Source organism: Microcaecilia unicolor, chromosome 7 (assembly GCF_901765095.1).
Source record: "Microcaecilia unicolor chromosome 7, aMicUni1.1, whole genome shotgun sequence".
Classification (NCBI taxonomy): Eukaryota; Metazoa; Chordata; class Amphibia; order Gymnophiona; family Siphonopidae; genus Microcaecilia; species Microcaecilia unicolor.
Window position 1 is genome coordinate 198,749,356 of NC_044037.1, and position 23,612 is coordinate 198,772,967.

General features: G+C 42.7%; 1 protein-coding gene across 6 annotated transcripts in view; it reads left to right on the top strand.

The window, feature by feature from the left end:
* Nucleotides 1-518: 518 nt before the first annotated feature.
* The window catches only part of ANKRD44 (ankyrin repeat domain 44), a 477,800-nt gene continuing 454,706 nt past the window's right edge, over nt 519-23,612 (top strand). For 4 of the 6 annotated variants that reach the window (XM_030208682.1, XM_030208683.1, XM_030208686.1 and 1 more), the window contains exon 1: nt 519-731. In XM_030208682.1, the coding sequence (XP_030064542.1) occupies nt 705-731 (27 nt within the window). In that variant the 5' untranslated portion in view covers nt 519-704. The remainder of the gene's footprint in view (nt 732-23,612) is intronic. The other 2 variants (XM_030208687.1, XM_030208684.1) reach the window with 1 other exon arrangement.

Below are 23,612 nucleotides of genomic sequence, written 5' to 3' on the forward strand. Positions count from 1 at the left end.
GGGCCGAATCTAATCTAATTGAATATGAATATTCGGTACTACTACTGCCCTAGTGGAAAGAGAAGCTATTTGCCTGCCTGCTTCCCCATGTGTATATGTGTGTGGAAAGAGGAGTTGTTTGCTTCCCTCCCTGAGAGTGTGTCTGTGGAAAAGGAACCTGCTTGCTTCCCTCTCCAAGAGTGTGTGGAAAGGAAAGCTGTTTGCTCAAAGAGATGCTCCCACCTGCCTCCCCCATGTGTGAATGATGACTGTAAAGGGAAGCAAGTTGCTAGCCTTCCTGTGTGTGTGTATAAGGGTGCGCTACTTTCCTCTCTCAAACCCTTTGTGTTTGTTAAGGGGTGCTGTCTGCCCAGTTGTGTGTTTTGGGGGAGCTCCCTTCTCCCCCTGTGTCGGTGTGTGTGTGTTGGGGGGGGGGGGGAGTGTCTTTCCTCTCCCCTCCCCCACCCGCTGGCCGGGTATGTAAAGGAAAGCAACCTACCTCCCTGTGTGTGTGTGTGCGCGTGCAGTGATGTCAGTGGTAAGCAGGCTGCCTCAGTACTTCCTGTCTGAAGAGCAGCAACTGGTGCTGCGGCCCGGGGGAGGTGGGGAGGCTCCGGCTGTGCTCAGCTCGCCTCCCAAGCTGCCGGACTTGTCTGTCTTCTGGGCAGATTTTATTGATGTCCTTTGAGCTTGGCTGTCAGCCATCCCCTCCCCCCCACTGAACGATGGCAGTGCTGAAGCTGACGGAACAGGTAAGACGATGCGTGCAAGGGAAACCCATAGCAGGGCCGGGGAAAAGCGGCAGCGGCAACCCCGATCGCTTACCGCTGATGTTGTTTTGCTGCTCCTGATCTTTGCAGGCGGAGAGAGGACAAGCAGACAGCACTGGAGGCGGGCTCAGGGGGGGGGGAGGGGGGGGGCTCCTGCCTGGCACAGACACCCCCCCCCCCGTCCCTCGCCTGCACAACAATGCGCTGTTCGCTGTGGCTTTGTGATGGGCAATAGACAGCGGGAGGGAGGCTGGGGATTGTGTCCGAGCGCCTGCTGGTCCTCGGAGAACCCTTTTTTTTTGTTGTTGTTATATCTTGGCTTTGCTCCTTGGATATGAGGCAGGCGATTGAAGACGGCCGTGTTCCCCTGCAGGCTGAAAAGCAGGGCGATCACGGTGGCCAGTGCTGGCTGGGGGGGGGCGGCATTTGAGGCTTCGACGTGCCGATTTGGCTCATGTTGATAATCCGTCTCTGTTTGTTTCCTTCCCCCTGCAGTAGTAGTATAGATACAAGTGCTTGGGGAAAGGGGAGAGTGAATGATTACAGACAGATCGTTTAATTAACTTGGTTACTTATATTCCTTCAGTCCCCTGATGTTGTTCAACCCTTACGTGATTTTTCTCTCTTCGGGCATCCTGTGATAACCCGTGAAAATGTTTGCAGGGGTTACGATCCGTTATTATTATGGTTTTTTTTTTTCTGCGAAATTTAAACATGGGCCGCAAATGAGCTCTTCGGCATCCTTAGATAATTTCTGCAAGAAATTGCTTATTGCCACTGCGGGGAACTTGACACATTCCTGGCAGTGTCAATGTGTGGAAAAAAATAGGTCTAATTTTCTTTTTGTTGGTGGTGGCAGGATTTATAGGGCCCTCATGGTCAGATTCGGAGGCCCCAGGACTTTTACTGGAGGATTGAGTACCTTGATCCCTGATGGTTTAGCAGCTCCACCCCCCACCCTTCCCCAGCACAGTGCACAAATGGTTAAAAAATGTCTCTCAGGGTGAGAGACCTTAAGCCCCTGGTGGGCCCCTCCCCATCCCAACTCGAAGTGTTAGTGGTCACAACTACCCACAAAACCCAGCCCCCTCTAAGCTTTTTCTCCCCTACCAAAAAGTACACAGAGGGCCAGCAGCATACCTTCCTCCCTTTGGATCCTGACTCATCAGAGGGGTCCAGGAATGTTGGGTGGGGGTGGGGGCAGGAGTGATCCCTATTGCAACTCTCCTGGTGGCTGCCAATGTGAATGGTATTGTCTCACCTCAATATTCTCATACTGCTGCTCTTAGAACAACAGTAGCCAGCAGAGTAGGAGCAAATGGGGATGGCACTTTCCCCACAAGGTTGCCCAGCCCCCACGAGTGAGTTCATTGTAGGGGCAGATGGGGGAGTGCAGCACAGGTCCAAAATTTACTCAGTGAGAGGGTTGGACTTTTCAGGGGTAGGTATGACCATTAAAGCACCAGGCAGGGGCTTTGGGAGATTGGGGCCCACTAGGCTAGTGCTTGTCAACCTTCTCCTAGAGGAACACTTAGCTAGTGGAGTTTTCAGGAATTCTGCAATGAATATGCATGATAGATTTGCATACCATTGGCTCTCCAGTATATGCAGATTCATTGTGGTAATGCTGAAAACCTAATTGGTTAGGTGTGCCTTCTGGAGAAGGTTGACAAGCACTGCCCTAGATTATCAGAGCTTGAGATCTGCCCTTGTGGAGGGGTGGAAAAAGAAAAAATTAAGCCCTGTATTGGGGCTGTTGGGAGAGGGGGTGTGAGTTGATAGGGGGGCTAGCTTTTTGTGAATGAAGAATAAACAAAACACTTTCAGAGGTGTAGTTATTTTTGTTGTTTTTTTTTTTTGTGAGAGCCTTTTTAGCATGTTCATTTTAACTTTTTTTTTTTTTTTTTTACTATTAATAAGCTGCTGCTTTGCATTAATTTGCATCACAGCTGCTCATTCATGCCAAATGTAAATAAACTTTCAAGCAAAAGTTTTGTTACTGCAAAGTGATATCGTGCTTTGGTATATGAGGCCCTTAAACCTTTCCTTCTGTGCTTGTCAAATTTTTGCAGTTTACAAAGTTAAATATTTAGCATTGCAATTTATTTTCTTTTAAGTGATGTTATTTGCACCATATGAAAATGTGTAAGGAAGACATTTGACCCTGTTTCCCTGTTTTTATAATCTCATAACTTGGGTCAAATCTTTGTTCTTTGTTCCATATTGTTGTAGTGATTAAAGTTTGGTAGAATGTGGTATTGGATGTGATTATATTACATAGTAAACAAAAATCTTTTTTTGGAACTTCCATTATAACTATTCTTTAAACATGTACTATAAACGCTAAAAAGAATAGATTATTACAAATTTCTTTACTACAAAAATAATAATAGGCTCCTGAGGACGCATATTGGCAAAATACAGTCTTGTGTAGAGCTGTCAACAGAACAACTTTCAAGTTGCATTTGGATCCTCAGTTTGATGATGACGGGTCACATCAAGATTATGTGGTTTCAACTGCTTGGCATTAATTTATTTAACGGATTCTTTAAATATGTACGGTATTTTCCAAGGGTTGGACATTGGACTCATACAATACAGGAGACTCTGGATTTATTCTCCCGATGGTGCTTTAATCAAGATTGGCATGTAGTCTTCCTACGTTTATCTATTGATGAACATTTATTTTGGTGGTGTTCATCAGTGTATATTTTTATTTATTTGTTACATTTGTATGTAGGTAGGGAGCTTTTTGTCTTGGTGGTATTGTGTATGATATAGCTGGAGTGTGACACATGAGGTGATTTTAATTTATCACAATATATTATTTTTGTAATAAAGAAATTTGTAATAATTTTTATTTTTAGTGTTTATATACTATATAGTATCCATACTGTTTTGGAGTCTAAATTAGCAAATTGTAATACAGCAGAGTATAATACAGTATCATAACTATTTATTGGAATTCTTTGCAGGTTGTGATACTTTTTGGGGACCAGCATAAAAATTATACAAAGATGGTGCTGGACATGAGATTTTGGGACTAAAATAAATCCATTCTTTAGTTAGCTAAAAGATGCTAATTTTTTCATTGTGAAAATTTAACACGTTGATAGGTGGGACCTACGGTTACTGTTTAAGTTGATGGTGTACTAAAATAAATTCTTGCTGCCATGTAGCTGCAGAACAAAAATGTTGAGATGCTCTTTTTAAACTGGTGGTACTCGTACACCACTGTGCACTGTGAACACTCTGCTGGTGCTCTGTAGGCAGGGCAGCTGCTCAGGGCCTCACCATTGCAAGATGAGGCAGAGCTTTAAGGTGTCAGATACTGTGTGGGCCCTGTTCTTAGCTGCTTCCCTGGGCCTGCCTCTAAATAGTGCTACTTTTTGTGCTTTTCCTAAGAGATCCAGAGCCTAAAGAGGCTTGGGCCTTGCCAGGACTTGTGAGACCTGCAGGACATGGTGTAGACACTCTTTCCTATGAATCAGTGCAAAATGGGAGGGAAGAGACCAAGATTCCTGGGAGGGGGCTGGCATCATAGTCCTGACAGCACTGTTTCCCCTGCTCTCTAGAACCTGTGTTTCTTCTACTGCCCGCCTTCATTCCCAGATTTTCCTTGCTCTCTCCCTCTTTCCTTACTAGACCTCATGGTTCCTACACTTTCATAGGCAGTCGGTGGCCCAACTGTTTGGGGAGGCTAAAGGGGGCGGGGTTAGGGGGTGGGGCCAGGGGTAGAGCTTAAATCCATAATTGTCTGATAACACGCAGAAAAAAATAAATAAAAATAAAAGTCACAATTAATACCTTTTATTAAATTTAGATATTAGATATGTATCATATGTCAAAGAATAAAGTGGTTGCTCAAAGCATGTACTAACCACAATTGCTCAACTGCAAAACACTATGCACAACTTTGTGCAAAAACACACTCAGACCCTTACTGTACCATAAATATTACACTGGGCAGAACCTAATACACCAATATACCACCCATACGGAAAATGCAGACTGTCAACAATATGAAACAAGGGATCATATCATCACAATTCGCATGTAGAGTCACAAAACACCCTAATTCATGTTTAATGTGGGATAAAATGCCATAAATAAGTAAATAAATATAAACTTTTAATGTTGAGCACCTGATTCTCAAAGTGGACATATTCCAAACACTATAATGAAAATAAAATGATCTTTTTCTACCTTTGTTGTCTGGTGACTTTTTCTGATCATGCTGGCCCAGTGTCTGTTCTGCTGCTATCTGTCCTCAGTGCAGGTCAGGAAGTCATCCTCGTTAAATATCTTCCTGGCAACCCAGGACACCTCCAGCCAACCCCCCTCTGCTTTCCCAGGAGTAAGGTAAACAAACCATAAACCAATTTCTACAACTGCTAGAGGGCTTTCACTGCAGCTCCTGCTGTGAGGATGGAGGTAAATCAACAATTTAATCCCCTCAGAGCAGCTGGACTCCACAGCTGATCCATTCTGCTGCAGCAGGGGGAGGCTTAGCCTCTCCAAGCCTCTTGTACCGGGCGCCTTTCACTCCTTGTACTGTTCTCCATAAGAGTAGACTAAAAAGCAACATTAGCTCTTCATGAACAGGTTGGTGGATTCCAGTTTAGATGGCAATGGTTGTTGTTTCTTGTAACTTTAACATAAAATATAATGAAAGAAAAAGAAAAACTAGCGGAATTCAGGTATAGGATAAGCACAGAAGAGCCCTAGCTGCCAAGAAGTGAAGAATGAATTGGGGACACTGGTAGGTGAGGTAAGGCAGGTACGTTGGTGGCTGGGGCACTGATAATGTGGGGTGAGATAGGATGCTGGTGGGAAGGATAGGTTGAGATGCTCATGGATGATGGTATGAGGTGGGAGCTCTGCTAGGATGTCGGGCCTTGGAAAGCAGGCATAGGCACCTGGTGTAAAAAGCTTGGGAAAGCTCAGTCTTCCTGTAACAGAAAGAGAACAGGATGGGCATTAGGACACTTGACTTGACTGGGGATGCTGATGTTAGGGTGCTTTTGCGGGTGGGGAAGGAATTGGGGGCTAGATCTTGTTGGGGGAGCAAGTTTGAAAAGAAAACCCAAACAGTTCCTGTTCATTCAAGCTGAGCAGATGATGTTTTTTTTTTTTTTTTGAGTGAGCTCTGAAATACAGGAACTGTTAGAAGATTGACCGCAGCACAGTGGTTTAGTTTCCTTCCATTAGTGTGAAGACTTTAATCCAAGGTGGTATGCTTCAGCTCAGTTTTTAATAAGTGTATCTGCATTTTCCATTTAGATAGCCTCATCTCTGGCCATCTTCAAATCTAAGCTAAAAACCCACCTTTTTGGTGCTGCTTTTAACTCCTAACCCCCACTCGCCCGTTCAGAACCCTCACCTTATCATCCTCACTTCAACTCTCTCTTATCCCTTACCTGTCCTGTCTGTCCTAATATTAGATTGTAAGCTCTGTTGAGCAGGGACTGTATCTCCATGTTCAAGTGTAAAGCGCTGCATACGTCCAGTAGCGCTGTAGAAATGATAAGTAGTAGTAGATAACATGATCTGAATTGCATTGACTGGTTGTCAATACAGAAATGTTATGGCATTGGAGTCCCAGGCCAGGAGGTTTTAGGGACACTGAGATAGTGTGTCATAACCAGGAGAATGCCCAAACCATAATCTTGCATCTGGTTTACAGAGTTCTTTGAGGGGGGAAGTAACCTTTCCTATAGAATAGTGGGTCGCAACCTTTTTTTTGTCCATTGTGTCACACCTGACAGACTATGCTCACATCCGTGACACACTGAACATTACAGTTAATGGCTGAACAAACCCCCCCCACCCAAAAAAAAAAAAAATCCATGTCATTCATTATTGCTGAAAGTGATGCAAAGAAAGGTGGTGACTGTTGGGTGGGGAAGAGCAGTCTTGCAACATTTCCAGATGAGGCTGGTGGCAGCAGTGAGCATTGTGGGTAATGGTGAAGCAGAAAGGACTAGTTATGTGATTCCCTTCTCTGCTCTTCCCAGTCCACAGGCATTTATGGTTGTTAAGGAAAGCAAGGCTTTCTGTCTGCCACATTTTTGGAGACACACCTTTCAGCTCGTGGTGACACACTGATTGAGAACCACTGCTATAGAACAAGGAACACAAGGAGAAAATGAAATCCTGTGCTAGAATAGGACTGCAGGGTAGCGTAGGAATCAGTTGCTTAGGGACTTGACCCATAGGAGGAAATATGGTGGGAGGGGCCATGTGGAAACCGAGTATGTAATGGCTCCCAGTAGGGCCAGAGAGGTGGAGTTCCTGCCTAGTACTGTGAGGCTAAAGGAGCCACTCCTATAGAAATAGGAGACCTGAAGAACCAAGTGTGTTGAAAATTGAAGAGATGGACTGCACAGAACCTCAAGCTATGGAGCTGTGATGGAAATTGAAAAACACGAGTGGATTGCCAGCAGGTATAGCGATTGAGGCAGGCTGCTTCTGCTTGGCCCTGCTGGGCCTTTCCTGGGCTGTTTTCCGCCCACAGGAAGTTACATCATAGAGGCAGGACATGGTCCAGGAAAGGCCTAGGTGTGTCAGGCAGAGGCAGCCTGCTTCAATTGCTGTCTCTGCCAGTGATTCGCTCATGTTTTTGAGGACCATGCGGGAGGTGGGGGTGTCAGAGAGATATCGGGCCTCCGTGGGTTGGAGGGAGGAGGTTAGAGAGATACCATGTCCATAAGGGGAGGGTAGACAATTGCCGGCCTTGTGCAGGGAGAGGGGGAGGAAAAGGTAGGGGGATTAGAGATATGCCAGACCCTTGGAGGGGAGAGATGCTATAAGTGAGGGGGAATGAAAGATAGAGAGAGACCTGTAGCAAAGAAGAGGGAGGGGATGTGGATGGGGGGAGCAAAGGGAAGGGAATAAGGAGGGAGGGGGAGAGAGAGAGAGACCTGAGCAAAGGGGAGGGGGAGAGAGAGAGAGACCTGAGCAAAGGGGAGGGGGAGAGAGAGAGACCTGAGCAAAGGGGAGGGGGAGAGAGAGAGACCTGAGCAAAGGGGAGGGGGGGGGAGAGAGAGAGAGATACCTTAGCAAAGGGGAGGGGGGGAGAGAGACCTGAGCAAAGGGGAGGAGGAGAGAGAGAAAGAAATGCTGGTTTGGGGGGTTGGTGAAGGGAATAGAGAGACTTGGAGAGAGGCTGGACCAAGGGTTGGGGTGCAGGAGGAAGGGAAGACAGAAGGGAGAAGCTGACTGTGACATGTTTTCTGTATATAGATCTGGGATTTGTTTACTAGAGCTCTTAAGGGATTCTTCCACTTCCTTCTCTGCCCCTCCCCCAACAGTCTCCACTACTTGGGTGAGATGACGTTATAAGGTGGCCCATCTTAAATTTTTTGCCTGGGGTCCATTCAGGCCATACCAATGCCATTGTTCACAGGTTCAGATGTATACCTGTAGAGAAGTCATTTTGGACAGGATGGACAAACATGGCAAAACTACAGTCAGATGTCAGCATAAATGTACTAAAGAGGAGCAACCAGGCCTCTAAACATTTTGTGTATGATAGAATAGCAGCTGTTTTACAAAGATAAATTTGTGAGATGTTCATTAAAAAATATATATATTTGGAGGAGTAGGAGGAACCGACACTGCATTATTCTGTATTTGCCCCAAAACATAGTGCCTTATATTTACTTCATCTACCATTAGACACGAGTATATTTCTGCCTGCTCCAAATGTCATAAATCTGAACTTGGAGCACTGTTGTAGCCACATAACTACCATTGCTTTCCATGGGAGCAATCTTGACAAATTTGAATTCTGATACGTTTAAGAATAGCAAGTTTAGCTCATATTAATTCTTTCCTTTTACTCTGTTGTACAGCATTCTTGAAAGATTAAAAGGCCAGGGTATGTTTTTCCTGTCGGGGTTAATGGCACTCGCCATTTAAACATTTTGGTTGCTCCTATATGATATGCATAGTACATCTCACGTTCTGTAGATGCGTTGTTGGCTTTATGCCTCTTATTACAATCATTCCGTCATATTTCGCACACTTGCATTTTCTACACTTTCCTTTACCATATCAGTACTTATCTAAGGGCCAGATGCACACTATTAACGTTTGCTTTAGACTGGTTCTAGCCAGTCTATATTTCAACGATTTTTATTGATGACAAAACAATACAGTAACATTATACAACCATCTGGCAGTAGCAAAAATACATCCACAAAATACATCTGGAGTGCTCCTATAATTACATGATGGCATCAAATTATAATTCCCAACACTTTTATGGAGGAAGTAACAAGATATGGTTCTAGCCAGTCTAAAGCAAACGTTTACCTAGCTAGTAATGCACAAAGGGGTTTTCCGTGGCTCTAACGTGTGCCGTTAGCAACCACCGAGAACCCCATGCAAATGTATTTGTAATGAGCTCATTCGTAGTCTGTGTATTCCAGGGGATGCACAGCTCCAGAGCAGCCCTAATTTAATGAGCAAATTTTAGGCTGCTCTGGAGCTGTCGGAGAGGAGAGAAGCACAAGCAGGAAGCTATAAAGGCTGTCTGCTTGTGCTTCTTACCTCTTAATTCCTGCCCTCCCCCCCCCCCCCCCCCCCGAATTAAAAAAAATTCCCTGCCCCCTGCTTCTTGTTTTTATTTCCCTGGTGGTCAAGTGGACCCTGACCCCCCCAATCTTTTTTTTAAACTTTCCCTGGTGGTCCAGTGGACCACGACCCTCCTCCCGTGACCCCAAACAGCGAGGGATGCACAAAGGGGGATCTGTGCAGTTCATTTGCATGCGATCCCCTCTGCAGGGATATTAGAAAAGCATATAGCATGTAATATGCCAGTACTCTGCACTTTCAAGCAGATCCCATTCACATTGTTTCTAAGCAGTAGTTCTGTTCAGTAGTGCAAGTACTCATTCCTCTTATACATAAACTAATATGCATATATGTAACTTCCATCTCACCTTCACATCTTACACATATAGTGTTGGTAACTGGCTCCAGATTCACTCAACAGAGTTGATCAAGTCTAGGTTTTACCCCATTGCATGCAGGAACTTGTAGTTCTGATTTCCAAACTGGATTCCGTAAGAAAAGCAAGACTACAAGTCCCTGCATGAGTGAGGTAAAACCTGGACAGGATCAACCCAGTCGGGCAGATCTGGAGCCAGTTGGCAACCTTATATAGATGCAACACCTGGTGAGAGATGAGGTGGCCAACATTTCTAGGTCTCCTGTATGAGCATCTGTGTGTTTGGGATCCTTGGAATAGAATTTTGTCATCATGGAGGCTAGAAGGTTTCAGGTTCAACTTCAACTTCTGAGATCCCTAGTTGAAAATAAGGTATGGTTCTGCAGCATGTACCACATGCATGGAAACGTGAGAACCAGTCCTGGGAGGGTGATAGAACCTGCTGTTCATTAGTGTAGGTTTTGTGTGCCCACTTGTGCTGGCATGCAGTATAATGTGCTATGGTAACCTCTGGATCATTGGGTAATATTCCAGTTAACAGATTACAGGCCTGAATTGTAATTTTAACATTTTGAAGGGAGAATGTGCAATATCGTATTTCTTTTCCATTCTTTTGTCCATGTTTAAAATCATTTAGTTTCACATTATTTATTTGATTTTGACTTTGCTCACACCTTTTTCAGTAGTAGCTGAAGGAGAGTTACATTCAGGTACACTGGGTATTATGGAGAACGCATGCTCAGGTGTGAGGAGGGAAAGCAACTGACTGCTTAGGACAGGTAGAGACCATCCAGATTTTGGTTTTGCGGCATTCACTTGCAGACATTTAGCTCCCACATGGACTGAATTGCCTTTGAAACATAGAAGGATCTTTAAAATTATTTTATTTTAAATGTCTGTCAATATGGACCAGATTCTATAGAAGGCGCCTAAAAAATCCGTGTGGTAAACATTTTCACCTAAGCGTATTCTATAAGTGGCGCCAAGATTTAGGCTGCATCATAACAACACTCTGTAAGCCACATTGAGCCTGCAAAAAGGTGGGATAATGTGGGGTACAAATGCAATAAATAATAATAATAATAATATATAGAATTCACTTAGTTGATATCCCAGCGTCTGAAATTGTGTGCCTCCATTTACACCAACAAAAACGTGGCATAAATCTCTGCATGTAGATTTACACGCACTTGGCCATATTCTATAACTACTACTACTACTTAACATTTCTAGAGCACTACTAGGGTTACGCAGCGCTGTACAAATTAATAACTAAGGACGGTCCCTGCTCAGAAGAGCTTACAATCTTAAGGACGAAATGTCAAGTTGGGGTAGTCTAGATTTCCTGAGTAGAGGTGTTGTGATTAGGTGCCGAAAGCGACATTGAAGAGGTGGGCTTTGAGCAATGATTTGAAGATGGGTAGGGAGGGGGCCTGGTCTATGGGCTTAGGGAGTTTGTTCCAAGCATGGGGTGAGGCGAGGCAGAAAGGGCGGAGCCTAGAGTTGGCGGTGGTGGAGAAGGGTACTGAAAGGAGGAATTTGTCTTGAGAGCGGAGGTTACGGGCAGGGACGTAAGGGGAGATGAGGGTAGAGAGGTAAGGAGGGGCTGTAGATCGAGTGCATTTGTAGGTTATAACTAGGCACATAAAGTTTGAAACGTCCACAAAATGCCCATTTCTCTGCCCATAGTCCCGCCCCTTTTGAACTATATGCATTAGAATTTAGGTGCTGTTCATTACAGAATACGCTTAGCAAGTTGTGTGCGTAAATTCTAATGATTGCCAATTAGTGCTCATTATTGCTTGTTGAAGTGCTATTATCAACACTGATTAGTTCATTAAGCCAATTCAGTTACATGCATAGTTATAGAGTATGCCTGGATTTCGGCGTGGATCTCTAGGCACGCTATATAGAATCCGGCAAATGATGTCCTATGCTCCTGGTGTATTACTCTTCTTAATTTGGCATCTGTTTTTTTGGGAGAGGCAAATTTTGATGGGACCATATTAAAAAAAAAATAAAAAAATTTGTCTTGTATCTTTGTAAGAAGCCTTCCATGCGTCATAATATAATTCTATTGGTTACCTAATTTTCTTTTACCCTCTCTCCTTATAGGAGAGTTCTAGTCTTTGTAAGGTGATGCCTGTTTTATAGGGCCAATAAAATTTTATGGTGGTGAATGAACTTCAACATCAGAGAAGGAATTTCTTATCTTGATAAAGCTAACTTGCAATTGGATGCAGTGCTGTACAGAGGGCTACCTTTAGGCAATGCTGTGGAGTACACATCCTATATAATAAAACTCACCCTCTGAGGACACTGACGTCAGTGTCACTTCCTTCGGGCACTTCCTTCATGGTGGTGAAGCCACCAAAATCACTGTCTCTGGGCCCCGCCCTCACGTCAAACGTGATGACATCGAGGGCGGAGCAATGGCGTCAGTGGCTTCACGACTCAGGAGATGAAGGTGGCGTGCGTTGACGAGGTGCGGAGCAATGGCGGTCAGTGGCTTCACAACGCCGAAGGGGTGGGTAGGGAGAGGGGGGAGGGTTCGGGAGGAAAACCTTGCTAGCGCCCGTTTCATTTGCTCCAGAAACGGGCATGTTTTACTAGTGTAGAAATAAAAGAGGGAGTTTAACTAGAAGAAACTTCCAGAGACAGGCTATTGTAAAGTGCCAATCTTAATAATGAAAGTTCCTATATTTCTTACTAAATACCTTCACTTTCCTTTGTGAGTTCCATAGGCAGGCCACAACATTTTTGGCTGCATGGCTCGGAAGAAGTAGGCAGTGTCAGGCTCCGTCACTTTTAGGCTATGCACATAGAAGGACACATCACGTTTAGCCTTAGCACCTAGAAGGAGGCAAGTGGTAATAATTTTGGTAATGAGAGTGTCGGGGGACATAAGCATCTTGTGTAAAAGGCGTAGGGATGCTAAGCCTTCCTGAAACACAGGCAGAGAACAGGATAGGCACTAGGATGGAGGCCAAGGCAGGAACCCAGGAAGTTCTCCACTTGCTGCTGCTAGTTCTTCATCCTGTCTCTCAATGGCTCATTCTGCTTGCCAAGAGCAGTCATCAGCCAGAGGTGGGAACACACTTTATCCAGCTCCCACAGTGACAAGGAGGGCACACAGAGAAATAGTGGAAAAGCCAGATAGTGTGGTACCCCTGAATGGAAAGCCCAGTGGGCCAAAAAGGTGTGGTACAAGCAGAAGGGATCAGGCCTGGATAGCATGAGGGATAGAGATGGGGGGGGGGGGGGGGGGTCAGGTCCTGGGGTGGAGAAAGGAGAGAGAATAGATGTGGATTTTGCCTTGTGGGGGAGAGAGTATGAAGGAGATGGTGGGTGCTAATAGGAGGGAGTTAGAGGTTAAGGGGGTGCAGTGAGAGGGCGCATGGAGGAATTTGGACCAGATATGGTGAGACCACTGGGAAGATTGTTATTTGTAGTTCTTCAGTTCAAAGGGTAGGGTTAAATTGCCATTTCTCTCAATGGAGGAAGTTGAATAGTGAATAGTGGAGTATCTCGGGGATCTGTACTGGGACCAGAGCTATAAATGATAGACCATTAAATGGACTTGTGGAAAATCCACTATTTCTGGGATAAGCAGTATAAAATGTTTTGTACTTTTCTGGGATCTTGCCAGGTATTTGTGACCTGGATTGGCCACTGTTGGAAACAGGATGCTGGGCTTGATGGACTTATGTTCTTAATTAGCATTAGACAAAAATATGTAGATTGCACAAATAAAAATTATGAGTTCCTTTTATTAAAAAAAAAAATGACAAGAGTCGGACGTTTCGTCCAGTCCTGGGCTGCATCGGGGTAACAATCGAAGGTCAAGTGTAGAGTACCCCCCTCTAATGATAAACACACTGGTGTACCACTGGCATAGCTGTACGCATGTTTATCACCATTAGAAGAGGGTACTTGTACATGACCTCTGATTGTTTACTTGCTGATGTAGCCCAGGATTGGATGAAATGTGGCCATGTCCGGATCTTGCTGCATTTTGTTTATAAAAGGACTTCCATGTAATGTACACATTTTTGTCTTGCATTTGCTTGTGGGTCTCATCAGCTTCTCCTGTGTTTTTTGCTCAGTTAGCATTATGCTTTACACAACATGCTAAGTCAAGCCTGGCCTAACATCTCCTTCCAGAATCTGCTCTGGTGATAATTCCACTATCCTTCTAAGCATGCCTACATTTTTCTCGGGGCCAGAGGAGGTTGGGCTTGTGGGAGAGTCAATGAAGAGGACCAGGCTCTGGTAGAGGGGTGACATTTGAAGGGGGCAAGCCGGGGGGATGGAGTAGGAGGGGAGATAAGGTTAGGTCTGAGAGAGAGAGTTGCATGGGGACAGAAATCCAACCCGTCCCCGTGGGGAATCTAACCCGTCCCATCCCGTCCCCGCAAGAATTTAATATACTGGACAAAACAGTTATAATAAATGTTGTAATTTATTTTACATGTTAATTCAAATATCAAAAATGTCTACACCACTTTACTCGCCTGAGATCAAGCACACATGCTCATTCACACTCATACACATATCCTCACACCTCAAGTCTCTAGCTAATCAACCAATCACTATCTACCTTCTATAACCAGTGAACAATCCGAAATAATCAACAATTCTTCAAACGTTTTTATCAGTGGGATTATCCCCACAACGCTGTCATATGATCAAAATTCTGTTGTGTGGTCACCAGTTCTTATGTCCATGTGTTTTTTTTATCCTAAGGTTCAAGCCACTCACGACATAGACCACATATAAGACTTCTCTAATTCACTGGCAGTGTGTGCTAAAAGATCACCACATGCACGTGCCAGAGGGTCAGGTGACATCTGATGCTAATGTCTACGTCAGAGCTGAGGTTTGTGCATCAGCCCGGGAGCAGAGAGGATTAATAGTAACATAATAAATGACAGCAGATAAAAACCGGATCGGTCCATCCAGTCTGCCCATTAGTCACAATCATTATCAATTCATGATTAAATCAACAATGAATGTGATGTTATATACTACTTGATTGTGGTCTTTCTTTGGCGTTTCTGGGACATAGACCATAGAAATCCACCTGGCCCTATCCTTATGTTCTAACTGCTGGAGTTGCCTTCGAAGCCCACTCTAGCCTATTCATCTTCTCATTTGTGGGACACAGTCCGTAAAAGTCTGTCTAGCACTGTCCTCATGTTTCAGCCACTAAAGTTGCTGTCTAAGCCTTTTCTAGCCCATCCTAAACCAGATTGCCATATATGAGACACAGACCGTACAGGTCTCCCAGTATCAGCCCTAATTCATCACAGCCAGAGTTGCCATCTAAGGGTCACGACACATCCACACACAAGCAGCCATTTAAGTGTAGGTGTTTTTATAACTTCCACTTTCTAATTAGAGATTCTCTGTGTTCATCCCATGCCTTTTTGAATTTAATCACCATTTGTATCTCTTATCACCTCCTTAATGGAGACTTTCCGCATCTGTGCTGTTTAAAGCAAGGAGGAAGAGACAGCACTCAAAGAACTTGGTACTTGATAGGTGAGAAGCTGGCACAAGTGCAGCATACACTTCCACGGGAACCCCGCAGGAACTGCTTCCGTCCCCACGGGAACCCCGAAGGAACTGCTTCCGTCCCTGCAGAAATCCCACGGATTCCCGCGAACCCCGTTCCCATGCAGGTCTCTAGTCTGAGAGAAGCAGAGTGTGAAAGGGGTCAATGTGGTGGGAAGTGGAGGTTGAGAGTAGAAGAGACAACCTTGTGAGCCACTCTTATACTGTCCTAGGGGCATTCTGTACAAAAATAACTGTTTTAAACTAATTACACAAATACCTTAATTTTATAATAGGCCATTTTGATCAATATATAGTTTGTAGAAAATTGCAGGACATCTAATGTTTTGCACAGATTTTTAATTTTTCTGTGTACATATCTTCCAGGAATGTCATTTGGAAGAAAAATAACTGAACATTGTGTGGAGGGCAAAAAAGGTGAGATCAGGCTTGTGTAGTGGAGGTTGAAAGGACATCCTACAAATCAGTATATGTAGAGGTGGAGAGATTCCTGTGGTGATAAGTTTCACATAAGTTTTTTTTTTTTTTTTTTTTAATACCAGATCTTAAAATGAGCATCCAGCCAAGATCTGCATTTCCTTTCAGCTGATGCACATGAGGCTGTCTTTCCAGGAAATATGATTGGCCTGGCCGATTAGTCTGCGATCCATTTTGATGTTTCTGCAGGCTCTGGCACTTTGACCAGTCTTTGTTTGCAGTATTTAGGTTTAGCAGGTCGTCTGACCAGTGTGACATCAGTTGAGTCTGAAATGGTTCATCAAAGTCTATTAAAAGGAGTTTTACTGATTCTATGCCTTTTTTTGTTTGTTGTCAGACACTATTTTTATGCACATTTATTTTTCTTACCTGCACTCAGTTGTTGGTCTGACTTTTTCTTCTTTTTTTTTTCGGGGGAGGAGGGAACTTCTTTTCATTGTATTAGTTTTTTTAAATCCACATATCCTCTTAAATCTAGGTGGTTTACAACAAACACACACAATTAAAACCACACTTGTAAGTGATTGTATTCTGAAGTTAGCATATTTGGATGTGATTGAGATCTATTTGTTTATTTAAAAGATCTATTGCCTACGCTATCTACCGTTCTAGGCAGGATACACTTCATATTCCTAATCAAAACATATTGATAATTTAAAAATAAAAACATTAGCTTCTAGTGGGCCCTTTTGTGTTCCATAGTTCTTCTTTTGAATTATTAACTATTCCTTTTCTGACTTGGTTATGTGTTTGATTGTTTTAAGCTGTAATTTGTTACTTTGTGATAGAGCTATACTGAATATTCGTATTTGATTTGATTCGGGCCCGAATACATTATTCATATTTGGCCGAATAGTGATTTAAATTTGAATATGTATAATCCGGGGCACTACTGTGCTAAATCTCTGATTTCAGGTTGCTCCTTTTATTATTTGTTAATGCTCAATGCCTATTATTCATATTTGGTATTCATATTAGGCTGAATAATAATTTTCATTATTCGTTTTCAGCCAAATAGTAAACTATGCTATTTGGTAGAGCTCTGCTTTGTGATGATTGTTTTTACTGTCCATTTGATCCAAAGGTAAGCTGCTTTGATGGGTTACTGAGGCCATATATCAAGTGTAATAAACTAAAAAGAAATACAAATAAAAATAGTGTAAAGATATATACAGAGATTAACACAGTACAAAAATCACAGAAAGTAAATGCTGAAGGTCACAAGTGGATTATGTATTTTAGAAAGAGGAAGTGTGTTAACAGTGAGTGAATTATTTTCAGAGACCAGCAAACTACATTCTAGTACCAGAGCTACCTAGTGGCTCTGCTTCTGGGAGTAGAATTTCTCATTGCATTCTGGTATTTGCAGTTTTGTTTCTTCAGTGCCAAGCTAAGCCTCTTGTGATAATTCTGCTATCCTCCTATGCCTTTTCTGTAATTTTTCTTGGGGCCAGATCTGATGTTTACAGTGCACCTTGGTCCTCATGGGAATGGCAGAGACTGCCTCCCCTTCTTATTGGTCCCCATCTGTGGAATTAAGGGCCCTCTCGCAGACTACCACTTTTACTTTGTGTGAAGAAGAGTAGTAGTGGTCTGGAAGGCTCACAAGTTGACATTGGCAAGACAGGAAAGATTGTGGACTATTTTGTGTGGACCATTGAAGGGTGGCTGGAAACTGATGCAAGGCAAAGGGGAATTTCATTCCTGCCCCATTGCCAGACGGGGATCCTGCTGGCGCTTCTTATAGAGTGGTGTTCTGGGTGACACCCCTACCCTAAATCTGGCCCAAATTTTCCTGTGTTGGTGGGTGTGGTCAGTCTTGTGGGGTGGCTCTGTATATGTTCATGTTGATGTCCAGATTTCTACAGTGGTTTAGAATGAGGAAATTGGAAAAAGATTCCCTAAAACCAAAAATGTATATCAATCATCTTGTAAGATGATTACGCGAAAGATCAAAACTTGCCCTTCATTTTGGTGCAATTTAATGCTTAATCATTCCTACAATATTTGAATTTTGAGATCAGCAACAAAAAAAAAAAAATTAAGCTGAAAAATCTCTCTCCCTCACCCCCCCCCCACCCGATACAAGCTCTGAAAAACAAAACAGGATGGAGAAAAGGCACCAAGCAATGTTGCCTTTCAACAGGAAGTCATGAAAACTGCAAAGCTTACAAAAAAAGTGTTTACACAGAATGAGGAAACCGAAAATATCTTCTTGAAATTTCAACTACACCATCTCTTACACTACATTCACATGGAAAAGCCAAGACAGAGTCGGCATAAATAGCCAAGAATTCTTTTGGGGAAATGTGAAAGCAGCAGTGCCAGGATTTTTGTTTTGCTTGGGGATTTTAGTTTTCAGGATTTTTGGCTTTGCTCCTTTTTCTATTTGTGCTTCATATTTTTGGTTTGAAGTGGCAGCTGCTTTTAGAATAGTACAAGAGAATTACGTATTTCCAGTGCAGCAGCCTGAAGAATCCAAGGCAGCATGGTTAACAGGGAGGTGGCACAGACACTGGGTTTCATTAGTTTGAACTGAGACATTCAAGCTCTACCTGGTCTCAGATTCTGACAGAGGAACTTGCTTGAATAGGAGGGTATAGAAAATGGAAGCATGAATGCAGCAGATGGAACTGGGGAGAAAACATGGCTGGGAGAGAGGGTTCTCTACAGAGCTGACTTAACCATTAGGCAAGAACCAGGTGGTTGCCTAGGATGGCAGGTTGTAGGGGCAAACTCAAAGAATCGTCGGTTTTTACTTCTGTGTGCAGGAAGGGTGGGCAGTTTCAAATACCCCATGCACCTGGGTAAATGTTTTTGTTTTTTTTTAAATGCCCTCATTATGCACATAATACATAATACATACAAAGCCAAGCTTAATATTTGAGAGTGCTGTCCAGTTATGCGTTTTTATAGGGCGAGTGGTGTTGGGATGATAACTGAACTCAACAATTATCAAAGTCTTGGGGGTGGGCAGCTAGGGTCTTGAAAGTTAGTTTAAAGAGAGGGGGACATAAGACTGAAGGTTTGCTTAAGGTGCCCAGTACCCTTGTCCCAGCCCTGGTTCTCTAAAACAGATGTGCTCGGGGTGGGGCAGGGCAGTTTTAGGTGCATAGGTATCGGAGCAATAAGACATCTGTAGATAAATTTCCACTCCTTTGTTCATATTCTTTTTTGGTCATTGTGTAATAGGCTTGCTCTTATGATTGTTGTAACTGGTTTCGTAACACTGTACCCCAACTCGGGCTTGTGTATGCGTTTGATTATAGGTATGGTTTACTTCGGGGCTCATTTTCAAAGCACTTGGACTTACAAAGTTCCATAGGTTACAATCGGGCTCATTTTCAAAGCACTTAGCCTCCCAAAGTGCTTTGAAAATATGCCTCTATGTAACTTTGTAAGTCTTAAGTGCTTTGAAAATACGCCTCCACGTCACTGAGGCTGTTTGTAAATATTTTGGGGTGCATGCTATGGAAACTCATGGTTCCATTGCTGTCTGGTGCATTTGGTGATTGTATCAACTCGCCATCACCAAACAATAATTTGAAACAGCACAAGGCATTGCTTTGGTCTCTGCATCTAATCAGATGTTCTCTGGTGCTTCCATGTTTCTTTTTTTAAATACTTATTTGGATTTAGCTTACTTTTTTTAGTAACTCAAGGTGAGTTATATTCAGGTACACTAGGTATTTCCCTGTCCCCCGAGGGCTTGTAATAAGTTTGGAACTGAAGCATAGTGACTTGCCTAAGATCACAAGGAGCAGTAGCGGGATTTGAAACAGGGTTCCCTGGTCAGCCCAGTGCTCTAACCACTGGGCTACTTCTCCACTTAACTTTTATAGACATTTTTTTTATTGAAACTTTTTTAAATTGTTACACACACACAAAGAATATAACATGGAACTCTAGGAATTAACATAAGAAGCATTACAATCAAATGTAACCATATTATTTCCCTCAAGCCCACATCAAAAGGAAAGAGGAGATAATTTATAAGAGAACAACTCCCCCCCCCCAAGAGAATCAACTTCTCACCAATAAACAGTGCAATCTATATAAACTCCCAATATCTCGTAAGTTGTGGGTGGACCCAAACCAGAGTGATCCACTAAAACATTTTCTGATTGACTAGGGTCTACAAAGCCCCTTGCCATGAGACAAGACATTAAAGGCAATTTCATAGACAATTTCATAGACAACTTCACCTTTGTATTTGTATACACAGGAGCCTGCAACTGCTCTCTGGCACTATGTAAGCCACATTGAACCTGCAAAGAGGTGGGAAAATGTGCAAATGTAACAAATACATTTTTTATTTTTCTTAGAACTGAATTTTTTTATGTCTAGAATAAAGTGTAATATTTAAAACATGACAGATGATGAGTGTTGTGAGGCCTGTGTAGTCTGCCCATAGTGCCATAGACCCCATTTGGCTACTGCAGCTAAATTTCTGTGTGCTCAGTTCATGAGGCAAAAGCAACTATCCATACGAAGAAGACTGAAATGGACAAGATGTATGTTTTAAATGGATTGACCAAATGTATATAGTTCTTCATGCATTAATCCAGTGGTCTCTAATGTTTCCCAAACCTCACACTAACACTGTTTGCTTTTGTCTCACCTAGAATGTAAACCGCACTGAACCCTGGAAAGGGGATATTAGCGGTATACAAGAATTGATTGAATTTGAATTGAATTAATGGCCACCTATGGGATATAAGAGAAAATAATAGAGGTGACCAAAAGAAAAAAGTCCATACCAAAGGTGCTGCAAACACTTTATTGATCTTCAATAGACTTGACAAAAATCATGTTTTGACTACAAATGGGCCTTTGTCAGGAGTCTGAAGACCTTCACAGTGGTCTATAATATCCCATTGTGTCATATATCCATATACTGTTATAAGCTGTTGTCAACTAGCAACTTCAGAATAGTTATTAAAAAAAACCTCACTATTTGGAGCTCTCACACAGTAATTCAAGCAGCATTCTTTACGTGAGGTCACCTCTTGTGTACTATCTGTGGAGGGTAGGTCTGTTTCTTGCTTGTTATTTTTGGAGAACACCTATGGGATATGACACATGAATTATGAAAGATATTTAATGCTGATTGGAAGTATTTACATCCACACTCAGCTCACACAGTGGACTTTGGTAAGTATGTGTTAGCACTGATTCTCTGTATTACTTGTACCTAGGTCAGCAGTCTCTTTAATTTTTAGGCTGTAATTTTGCAAATCAGGTACATCCACAAAGGAGACATGTGAACATGTCTGGTGACTGGCAGAGAGGTGTTTACCCCTATACAGTGAGTCCTCTGATGTATTCTGCCTCAGAGATCACTTTTTTTCAGTGTGTGTGTGGTGGTGGGGGGGGGGGGGGGGGGGAGAGTGTGCGCACTTTTTCAGCAAATACAAAATGTGTGTGCTCTTATGCTGCTACCATAGTTTGAACCAGTACTGATTTTATTTTATTTTGGGGGGGGGGGGGGGGCAAGGTTAACATACGTGAACAGTTTGGTTTATGGTTTATTTAAACTTCATATACTGCACTTTCTGGACTAGCAGAGCAGTGTACAACAAAAATCAATGTTATAATTTATTATTAAAGAAAGGAACTACATTAAAAATATAGTACAGGGAGGAGGCAGGTTGCAGAACAGGTACCTCATCCCGTGTTGACCATTAATCTCCTAGATGCCATAGGTTTTTAACACCGAGCAAAATTTCACGTAGGATTTTTCCATACATAAAATTAATGGAAGGGTATTCCAAAGAAGTGGAGCTATACAAAATAAAAAGCACCTTGAGGGGTGAATTCAAGATGTGCCTGACAGGGAGGAGGAATATGTAAACAATCATTTAGAGAATGAAGAGCCCTGTGAGGCGTGAGTAGGATTATTACTGACGAAAAATAAGAGGGTTGGTCAGAATACAGAACGTTATGTGTTAAAGTTAAGGGGTCCTTTTACTAAGGTGTGCTAATGATTAGAATGAGCTAAATGATAAGATGCCCATAGGAATATAATGGGCATCATCATTTAGCACATGCTAATCATTAGTGTGTGCTAAATCCATTAGCGCACCTTAGTAAAATGACTCTTAAGGTTTTAAACTGGATACGAAACTGAAGAAGCCAGTGATGAAATTTGAGAAATGGGATAATAGGGTCCCTACGCTGAGCAGAACATAAAATTATAACCACCAGGTTCTGAATTGTTTGTAAACATTTTATAAGGTACTGAGAGACATCCAAATAAGCAATTGTACAGTAATCTATACGGGACGCGATTAAAGCCTAATGAAGAGTAGTGCGTGCATTGGCGTTGCTTCCAGGTCTCCTCTAATTAGCCAGACTTTGGGCAGGGCTGTAGTGAGTTGTGGCTGCAGAGGACACAAGGGAGGTGGAAGTTCCAAAATTGCACGCTGTCCACTGGTTTCCCTGATCATGATGCGATGGGCAGGGTGGGAGTGCTTGGGGGCAAGCCGAATAGGAGGAGATTCTATATATGGTGCTGAAATGGGTGACAACTAAGCGTATTCTATAATTGGCACTTAGATTTAGGCACCGATTATAGAATATGCTTAGTTGATATTTCAGTGCCTAAGTCTGCACGCATCCATTTACACCATCTAAAACAAGGCATAAATCCCGGCATGTAGATTTAGGCTTACTGGGGCATATTCTGTAACTAGGCGCCTAAATTTTGGAACGCCCATGAAACACCCATTTCCCCTCCCATAACCATGCACATTTTGCCTGCAAGCTTTAGAAGTTCAGTGCACAGTGCATAATCAGTGCCAATTAGTGCTCATTATTGCTTCTGAAGTGCTGATATCGGTGCTCATTAGCTTGTTAATCCAATTAAGTTATGCACGGTGTTACAGAATCAACGCTGATTTTGGCACCTAAATCTAAGCGCACTATATAGAATCTGGGAGATAGGGTGTGTTTCTGGCTCTGGATGCACTCTTGGTTTTACCCACTCGGACAGCTGGCAGTTTTCTGAATTCAGTTTACATGTGCAAACATGAACCTCACCCTCAGCGACATGTCCCATAAGCAACACATTTTAATTACATTTTGGGCTGTATTAAAGTAATCAAAGGAAAAAAAAAGTCAGTTCCTAAATGTATTAAAGTCAGCATGGGTATAGGTTTTGGAGCGTGATAGTGATCAACACAAAAATGACAAATTTTATATAGAAAGTTTTTCTAAAATTTTATATATTGATAATTATGTTAAACATCACATATAAATCTCCATAAATACAATCCAACTGAACTAAAACAATCGTATAAAAAAAACCTAAGGGTTTAGGCTTTCAATATAGATTCACAAAATAGGAGAACTACAAAATTAAAAAAAGAAAAGGAGGGGTATACTGATAGCTTCCATCACCAAGGAGGGTAGTGTGTTCTGCAGCAGAGCTTTCCAAACTGTGTGTCAGGACCCTGAATAGGGTCACAAAACCATTGTTTGGGGTCATGACTGGGGTGCGCTGTTCGTAGGTGCATCATTATTCTGCACGTCCAGGCTGTGATTGCGTGCCACAAATAGATTGATAAGTAGTGTTCTACAGTATACCTTCCAAAGATATTATTATAATCACAGCCATAGATTGGAGCCTCTGCTGGAATACCACCAGTTGCTTATTCCCAGCAGGGGATGAATGACACACCTTCAGTGTCACCTTCCTGCCTCTGTATATGGCAATCTTGCAGGTAGTCTCTCTTAAATCACTGTATTGCAGTGATTCTCAAACTGGGTTCCTCAAACTCTCTTCAGGGATTCCTCAAGAAATTAGATTGTAGATTCTGTTTGTATGAACATATATATTACATAAGTTGAGG